Source organism: Bos indicus x Bos taurus, chromosome 2, assembly GCF_003369695.1.
Source record: "Bos indicus x Bos taurus breed Angus x Brahman F1 hybrid chromosome 2, Bos_hybrid_MaternalHap_v2.0, whole genome shotgun sequence".
Lineage (NCBI taxonomy): Eukaryota > Metazoa > Chordata > Mammalia > Artiodactyla > Bovidae > Bos > Bos indicus x Bos taurus.
The window spans coordinates 89,710,572-89,719,401 of record NC_040077.1 but is presented as its reverse complement, the minus strand read 5'-3'; the positions used below and the strand labels follow the sequence as shown (position 1 = coordinate 89,719,401).

At 41.6% G+C, this 8,830-nt stretch overlaps 1 protein-coding gene across 1 annotated transcript; it reads right to left on the bottom strand.

The window, feature by feature from the left end:
* Nucleotides 1-346: 346 nt before the first annotated feature.
* Nucleotides 347-5,980, bottom strand: LOC113900336 (caspase-10-like). The gene is made up of 4 exons (XM_027554020.1): nucleotides 5,634-5,980; nucleotides 3,931-4,024; nucleotides 1,656-1,789; nucleotides 347-422 (listed from the first exon to the last, which is right to left on the bottom strand). Exons 1-4 carry the CDS (start codon nucleotides 5,978-5,980, stop codon nucleotides 347-349), a joined length of 651 nt encoding a protein of 216 aa, XP_027409821.1.
* Nucleotides 5,981-8,830: the final 2,850 nt, after the last annotated feature.

Below are 8,830 nucleotides of genomic sequence, written 5' to 3'. Positions count from 1 at the left end.
TATCCAGTTGAGAGGATGCATTGGAGCAGGTTTGATACAGATTAACCACTGGCCCTGACAATAAACCTGAGAATTCCAAGCCATGGACCCTAATCTTCTATAGGGACCAGGGACCAACCCCGAGGACCCTGGCCGAGAGAGATGCTGTGTGCAGATTTCAGCCTAATTCAGGCCACATTTGAAGGGAGTCTTCCCATTTATGTGTTTTCAGGTGAAAGAAGCAACCAATTTTCTTCTTTGCTTTAGTTGGTTTGGTGTTCTGCGTCTGAAATGTCCTGACCCCAACATGGAATTTAATACAAGATTGTAAGTTTTCTGCTCCCAGAGCAGCTGAATGTGTCTGTCTTCACACTGGGCTGTCATCTCCCAAGAGCCAATCCCGCTCGCGGCCCAAGAGAAGCAGCTCCTGCACAAACACCTTCCTCACACCAAACAAGAAATGAGTGTGGCATGGACCAAATTTTAGGGGAGGACAGAGAGAGGGGCAGTGAAACACCATCTCATCATCAACCAATGTCCAAAACAAGCCTGTGCGGAGGGGACACAGAATTATAACAATAGGTGGGCATATATAAGGGAAACTCAAGCTCAGTCAAAGCCATGGACAGTGGTTCTAAGCTAAAAGGAATCTTAAAATATACCCGGTCTCACCTTTTATTTCACAGATGCCCAAATCGAGGCTAATCTCTTTTTTCTCAGGGTGCACAATTAAATTCAAGACTACACTCCAAGGCTTCAGTAAAGAGAGCTTTTACTATTTAGACTTATCAGAAAGAAAAAAAAAAAAGACACAGAATCTGTATTAGAAAACAGGGCAAGTTTTATTACTAGAATGAACTGCCACTGATTTCTATGATGCCTGGGAGGCTGGAAGCAATGACCAAAGGGTCTTTCAAGTCTAAGATCCAATCAAAACTCTCTTCCATGGTCACCATTTTTTCTGTGGTGCAAGGAACACTGCTTTTTTACGTAGTGTGAAAGCAGCCTGAAGCATCTGGTTTTTAATTTCATTTCTGGAAAACAAAAAAGAAATAAAATTCTTCTCTGATAGTAATATTTGAGAATATGAAAAATTTTATGACTTTCTAACAAACATATTCCTAGTATTGATTGCTTACTCTGTGCCAGACATGCATTTTTAAGGAATTACGTCATTTAATCCTTAAAAAAAAAAAAAAAATCACAAATCAAGTACAATTATTGTCCTCACTTTACAGATGGGAAAAGTGAGACACAGAGGAGCTGAGGAAAGGGCCTCTGAACCATTAATAAGTGGAATTCTGGCAATCTGACTCCATGCGTTCCACTTTTAATTCCTGTGCCATTCTGCCTCCTATTTTATGTCATTTCATTCAAAACCATTCTGTTATTTTCATTTCTATTTAAGAATCAGAAGAAGACATTTGTCTAAAACCACTTTCTCCCACTAGAATATAAGAGCCAAGAGGATAGGATCTTTGCTCTATACCTTGCTGTAGCTCCAACTTCTAAAACTGTGCCTAGAACAAAATATGCATTCAATAAACATGTGCTGAATGAGCAAATAGATTTCAAGAGAATATTATCAGAGTGATGTGTAAACATCATACATGGCCAATTGATTTGAGAATTCTTATGGTTTGGTACAAACAAGCAAGCAAGCATAAGCTAGTTACCTCTCTCTTTTGTATTTATGTAGCTTTTCCATAAGGTTTGGCACAATTTTTTGGCAGAGATTCTCCAGTAATGTCACATTATCTTCATCTATTTTAGCTTGTTTCTCCAGACACATCAAGAAACTTCTAGAGGTCTGCAAGAGAATCAATGAAGTCACTTTTACTTGCCTACTGATTATCCATTGCATTAATAAATAAGGCAGAGTATATATCCAGGAGGACCTAAATAGTATAGGGAAAGAGACAGTATAGAAACTGTAAGTCTCTATACAATCTATATCAATGTGTGTATGCGTGTTAGTCACTCAGTCATGTCCAACTTTTTGGGAGCCCGTGGACTGTAACCCTCCAGGCTCCTGCCCATGGCATTTCCCATGCAAGAATACTGGAGTGGGGTGCCATTTCCTCCCTAGGGGATCTTCCTGACCCAGGGATACCACATACCAAATATACACAACTCACTAACTACTCAGAAACAATTTGATGAGTAGATGGTATTATTATCTCCATTTTAAAGATAAAATAACTGAGGCACAGAGAAATTCAGTAACTTGTCCAAGGTCAAGAGCCAGTAAGTGGCAGAGCACTAATTATGCAATGTTTTGTAGCTCTAACAATGAGTAAGACTCAGTCCCCATTCCCGAGGATCCCACAGCCCATCTTTGGGATAAAGACTGAAGAGAGAAACAATGGAAAGTCACAAGAGGCTAAAATCCCTGAGGGCCCTGAAAAGGTGGTGGTGGGGGGTGGGGGAGGGACTCAAAGAGTATAGCCAAAACAGAGAATTAAACTGCAGATTAGTTAACCTACAGGTCTGACACCAGGAAACATGGTCCTTGCTATACCTACCACGTGTAAAACAGCTTCCACTCCTCAGTGATTTTTCTTTAAAAAAGAAATTATTGGGATTTCCCTGGCAGTCCCAGGGAAGAGTGGTTAAGACTTTTCGCTCCAAAGGCAGGGGGCAAGAATTTGATCCCTGGTCAGGGGAACTAAGATCCCACATGCCACACAGCGCAGCCAAAAAATTAAAAAAAAAAAAAGAGAGAGAGAAGAAATTTGTCCATAATAACCAGTTAGTCTGGAAAGAATGTGATATGGGAGGGCTACACTCAGGCTTTTCGCATGGGTGATGTGCTCATTTCTGAGTTGGACAGGGAATCCATGGCTGCTCACTTGGTTCTACATTCTATAACTTCCATACATTTTACACATCTTTTTTGGGTGTTAATCAAATATTATATAACTTAAAACCTAATGAAAATAACAGTTGAATAACAAAATTAATGTTATAGGGTAAAATTTGAAAATTGGCCCCTTCTCAAATTAAATAACTGGCTTGTCACAAGCTGTTAGAAACTCAAAAAATAAAAAGTTCTGTGGCCTGGAAGAGATATGTACAGTTATTTTCCAGCCCTTAATTATGATCAACCTAACAAGAATATCAGCAGACAGCATTATGTTAATATTTTAAAAATTACTATTGGCTCCAAGCTCCTGTACAACCCTGTAGAAAGAACACCCTCAAATATTCGTCTCATTTGATTTTCACAAAACTCTTCATGGAAGACACCGAAGAGTCCACTGAAGAGGATAGTCTCCCTCGAAAACCTCAACAAATGGAGGCGATGAACAACAGAATCCCACTCTGCCATTAGCTACCACCTCCTCATTCCTCTGTGGTGCCCTGCACAGTTCTGTGTCATAAGACACAGTGAATGCCCATAGCAGTCAATCATTTACTGAACGGTTACTACATGCAAAGGGCTTCGCTGATGGCTTAGTGCTAAAGAATCTGCCTGCAATGTAGGAGACGATGTTCGATCCCTGGTTTGGGAAGATCCCCTGGAGGAGGGCATGACAACACACTCTAGTTTTCTTCCTTGGAGAATCCCATGGACAGAGGGGCCTGGCAGGCTACAGTACAAAGGCTGGCAAAGAGTTGGACATGACTGAAGGGACTTAGCATGCACACACGTACCAGGTGCAAAATATAGGCCCCCGCTAATAGTTTATGTACATTATTTCATCTAATCCTCTTCACAGTCCTGGAAGGAAGTAGTATAATTGTCTATAATAGGCTGTATTAGAAAATGGAGACTCAGAAACGTTCAGTCACTTGCCCTACATTCAGGAGTTAGTCTAGAACTAGACTCCAGGCACATCACAATCCATGTTTCTAACCCTTGTTTAATACTGTCTCCCTTTCCAACATCATCCCAAGCACTGATTAAGGCAATGTTCACAAAGATCCCATCGGGTATGGCTCACTCACCATCTGGACATTTGGAATTGACTCATTCAGAAGGAAGATCATGCTCTGGAGGTTCTCTGAGCTGATGCCTTCTGACAGTTCGTAGAGCAGGTTTCTAAGACATAGACCAAAGAAACAAATTAAAGCCTCACACTTGCAGAGGACAGGCAGAAAATGGAGAGCTTTTATCAAACGTTATCTCTCATTTGAATAATCACAGCCCTGTGAGTAGACAACTATTAATCTCATTTTATAGATTTAAAAACAGAAACTTTTAGTATTTCCATTTGACCTATTCGACTATGAGCCTTGTTGATTCCAGGTCCAGTGCTGATTCACATCCCACTAAGAAGCTGTAGAACACCACTGTGGCATGCCCACCCTTCTCCAGACTCCATTCCAGAAATCAGGCTTTCTTTATAGGCTCTCATCAGGGAGCACCCAATGCCAGTGAATATGAAGTTCACTTACAGAAAGGAAACTATCCCAGCTTCTGGAAAGCCATACACTCAACAATTGGAAAAACTGAATTTAGGAACTTCCCTGGCAGTCCAGTGTTGGGCATAGGTATAATCCCTGGTGGAGGAACTAAGAGCCTACCTACCTGGCCGTGTGGCCAAAAAAAAAAAAAAGAAAAACTGAATACTTCATTCACATATTAACAGTTCTGTATGCCCAAGACCATTCCTCAGCTTTTTAACCAACAGAATGGAGATAATAATTTCCAGAATTCTCTCACTGACCCAAGGGTTGCTCAGGTTCTAGGAGTCAGTTCAAGCCTTAAGACCTGAAGCATTCTAATTGTCCAAGCTATAAAATAATATCACAAAGGCTCCTCCTTGTGAGGTTGTTTGATGTAGATACTATGTCAGTGGACAGTTTATAACGTGTTGCCTCAGGTCTGTTGCCTTTATTTTACCTCTTTGGGCAAAATGCCTATATTTTACCTGTCCAGGTTTCACCCCCAAATTGGGGAAATTGGACATGGCATAAATGACATCCCTCCCTACCCTAGAGACACATCTCCTTTTTCATTTTGTCAATTTGGCTTCAAGTGTGCTTCCCTGGTAGCTCAGCTTGTAAAGAATCTGCCTGCAATGTGGGAGACCTGGGTTCAGTCCCTGAGTTGGGAAGATCCCCTGGAAGAGGGCATGGCAACCTGCTTTTGTATTCTTACATAGGGAATCCCCATGGACAAAGGAGCCAGGCGGGCTACGGTCCACGGGGTCAATAAGAGTAGGACATGACTGAGCGACTAAGCACATGTATTACTCTCTTTTCGAATGGCGGACATACCAGTGACTCACAGGAGGGAGGAGGCTGAGAGCACCCACGTTGACAAAGAGGAAGGCTGGAGGTGGGGCCTGCTGCCTGGAGCTGGGCCCCCTTCCTCAGTGAGAAGCAAAACAAAAGGTGACAAAGAGGAAGGCTGGAGGTGGGGCCTGCTGCCTGGAGCTGGGCCTCCTTCCTCAGTGAGAAGCAAAACAAAAGGAGGCCCCTCTCAGGCCCTGAGCTGGGTTTCAAAGCTTTGTTTCCCTCCCAGCCTCCCTTCTCATCAGCACCTGAAGCTGAGAAATCTCCTGGTTTAGAATCACCATACCATCCAAGGAGGTAGATAAGGGGGAAAAAAAGCTTCAAATCGAATTCATTTTTAATCTTAAGATTAAAGACCTTAACCCCTGCCTTTCAAAGCCCAATGGCCCTGCCATGTTGATCTTGATCACCTGAAGTGGGAGACCCTGCGGCGGGTTTGCAGCCAACATTCCACCTGCTCCTTGGTGTAGTCAAGGTGCTTCAGCAGGATCTTCTGCTCTATGATGTAGAGGAGCTCTGCTAGGAAGACGGGGTCTTCCTCACTCAACAGCTCCTGTTGCAGCAAGTACTCAAAAATATCCAAGGCTCTTCTGCACTTTTCCAGTTTTCCAAGGGTGATGTAGTCTTGGCAGAGAAACTTCAAGCACTCCACGTCTCGATTCTCCAGGGACAAGTCAATAATCAGAAGCTTCTCTCGAAAGTTCACTCGCCGGTTATCATCTAAAGTGGAATTCAAACTTTGGCTTGGTGATGCCATGACCTGCCTGAAAGATATAATGAGGTGGGGGTCACAGGTTAGAGAATGAGGATAACATAGCACCCCAACTTCCCAGGCCCTCCCTCAGTTTTAACCTTCTCTGTTCCAGACCTTAGACTTCTCTAGAAGTGTTGAAAGATGAAATTCACTGGGAGGTCACTTCAAAAACCTATAGCCCGGAAAACTTGATTCAAACACTGTTAACCCTTTTAGGAAGTCTGGAGAGAGCTTTCATTGGAACTCAGTTGACCCTGAGTTCTCCCAAATCAAAATGTCCCCACTGGGAGAGTTAGGTCTATTTGGTGGGAATTATTAGGACTTCAAGCCCAGGAGACAGCATCTCAGGTGACCCTGAGAGAACTGTTTGAGGAGTAGGTGGGGGTTGGTGGGGGGTGGGGGGTGGGTTGAGTAGGGAATGAGCCAGGTTATATATTACTATATATATATATATATAATATACATATAGGCTATATATATTATATATTCCATAATATTCTATTATATAATAGAAGTTTGCAGCAAGGGACGGGTAATCTGAATATTAAAAGATTATTATTAATTAAGGAAAACCAGTTATTTTTCATTAAAGGATTTAGTGCCCTTCTATGTATAGGAATATGCAAGCATCTGGGTTCACTGAATTCATTACTTTCATATACATCTCAGCTATCTGGGGCCAAATCCTGCTTCTTAATTGTTCACATCCTTAATTCTTCATTCACCATAAGGGGTGGCAAACTTTCTCCCACACATCCCCCAACACACACCCACACATCCAGCTCCTCAGCACTTACTGGGGAAGTGGCTGATGGCTGCCAAATAGAGGTATTGTTCTACTTGGGCTCAGAAATTTACATTTGGAAGATTGAAATCCCTGATGGCTGTGATATTGTTTCCTGGTATAGCAGGAAATAATAATATTTCATTTCACAGTCCCTCTCCATGGTGGGAAATTCGACCATATTGGGAGACATTTCAAGACCATCTTTTTGTCCCACTGTGCTGGGAGGCTCATCCCAGATCAGGTGAAAATTCTTATTGATACGTCACTCCAGGTGTTAGTTTCTGGATTAGACCCATTGATAGATAATAAAAGATTCTCTGGATCCTCTATCTTCTAACCTATTAGGATCCAGGAGATATTTCCCTCGTTGCTTCTTCCCATACCTAGAATCACACTATTACAATTATTCTATGTTATAAATGTAACTATTTCTTTAAGATGTTTAGCTATCATTAATTTGGCCTAGCCTGGTTACACAGTGTATAATGCAAGAAGACCCTTATAAAGTAGACAGATTACAAGTAATACAGCTAATAAAGTTATTAAAGTTACAAGTAGGGATTTAAGCCATGAGCTTCCAGAACCAAACTATCTTCCCAAAAGATTACCAAGGTTAGGAAGTGGATCATCTAAGGCAGTAATCTGATTTTTCATGTGACTCATTAAATGTGTTACCTTAGAAGATTCACCTGGTATGCAAACACAACACTAGTTTGAATGATGGCACAAGTGCTCCCTTGAGATGCTGTTAGGTTTATCAAGGGCCACACAATTTTATAAGACAGCTTCACTCATCATAGATACCTCAAAATTTAGAAAGCTAATAAACTGGTTGCTATCATTTAAGGCCTTTTAAGTGAATTCTGTTAAGGCTTTAGTGTGAGAAATAACTTTTTCCAATCCTACTGAGAGCACAAAAATAGCTGCTAAGTGAAATACAGATCTCTTGGTCCATCAGGCTCATATTGATGGTAAATTTGCTGGAGTAACATCTAAATTTGTACGTAAGTGGACTTGAGCCCAAGGGAATCCTAAAGTACACCTTTCTAGCCATCCTGTTGGAAGCCAGGGCCAGAGATTTGTCGCACAAAGCCACTAAGTCCCATTAGCCGCCACCCAGTATATTTCTGGTCGTCTGATCCAATCTGTTCCGAACCAATCACTATCTTTAAGGGAAATAATATATGATACACTGGCAATTTTCATAAGGCATCCAGCCTAATTTTTTAGTGTTATAATGCTGATTATCTTTAGTATGATTTAATTGTTCCCAGATTGGGGGGCCTTTAGGCTTAGATGACCAGAGCCTGGTATTAGCCAGATAAACCCAACCCATAACTGAGGAAGTGTCCTTCCTAACAGTCTAGAGTTAACATTTTTTGACTGAAATGTAGCTTTTTCTTCCAGTTTAGCTTGAGTAACCTTAAGGGAAAATTCACATTTATGGCCAGGGTCAGAATATGCATGTTAGTTTGGCCAAGTGAGTGGGTCCCATTGAGTGATATCAGTAGTAGCCCAGATCAAACTATAATTCTTTTTTTCTAAAATAAACTTTCTAAGAGCCATCCAGTCAGAGCCTTGTGGGGAGAAACCCACCAAGATAAACCAGAGGTACTGGATGCAGGTAATTGACCACAAACCCAACAATTTAATTGATTTCTAAAATTTTCATAAGAGAGGGCCCATGATGCAAAAAGATTTGATTCATGTGCAAATCCAAGAAATCAAGAAGAAAACGTAGTGAACAATCCTACCTGTCAGGTCTAGCATCTTGGCACAGCTGTCTGCTTCTGACGTTGCCTTCTGATCGTTCTGGCATTGGTACTTTATTATTATCAGAGCACTGCTTTGAGATGAGTCTGAGCTCACCAACTCTCTCTACAAGCCAGTCTGGTACAGAAGCCCTTTTTAGGGGAGGAAGATGAATCCAAGTGTCAATTTACTTCAGTTTTGCTGTACATGAGCTTGTTAAAAGAACCTGATAAGGGCCCTTCCATCTAGGTTGGAGGGAGTCCTTTAAATGACATCTTTTCCAATATACAGAATCTCCTGGTTGTAAGTCATAG

Excerpts from the sequence above, each read along its gene's own strand:
- LOC113900336 (XM_027554020.1), bottom strand. The coding sequence starts at position 5,980 with ATGGCATCACCAAGCCAAAGTTTGAATTCCACTTTAGATGATAACCGG. Across the intron at positions 4,025-5,633 it reads CGCAGGGTCTCCCACTTCAG|AAACCTGCTCTACGAACTGT; the intron begins GTGATCAAGATC and ends TCTATGTCTTAG. Across the intron at positions 423-1,655 it reads CATAAATACAAAAGAGAGAG|GAAGGTGTTTGTGCAGGAGC; the intron begins GTAACTAGCTTA and ends GTTTGGTGTGAG.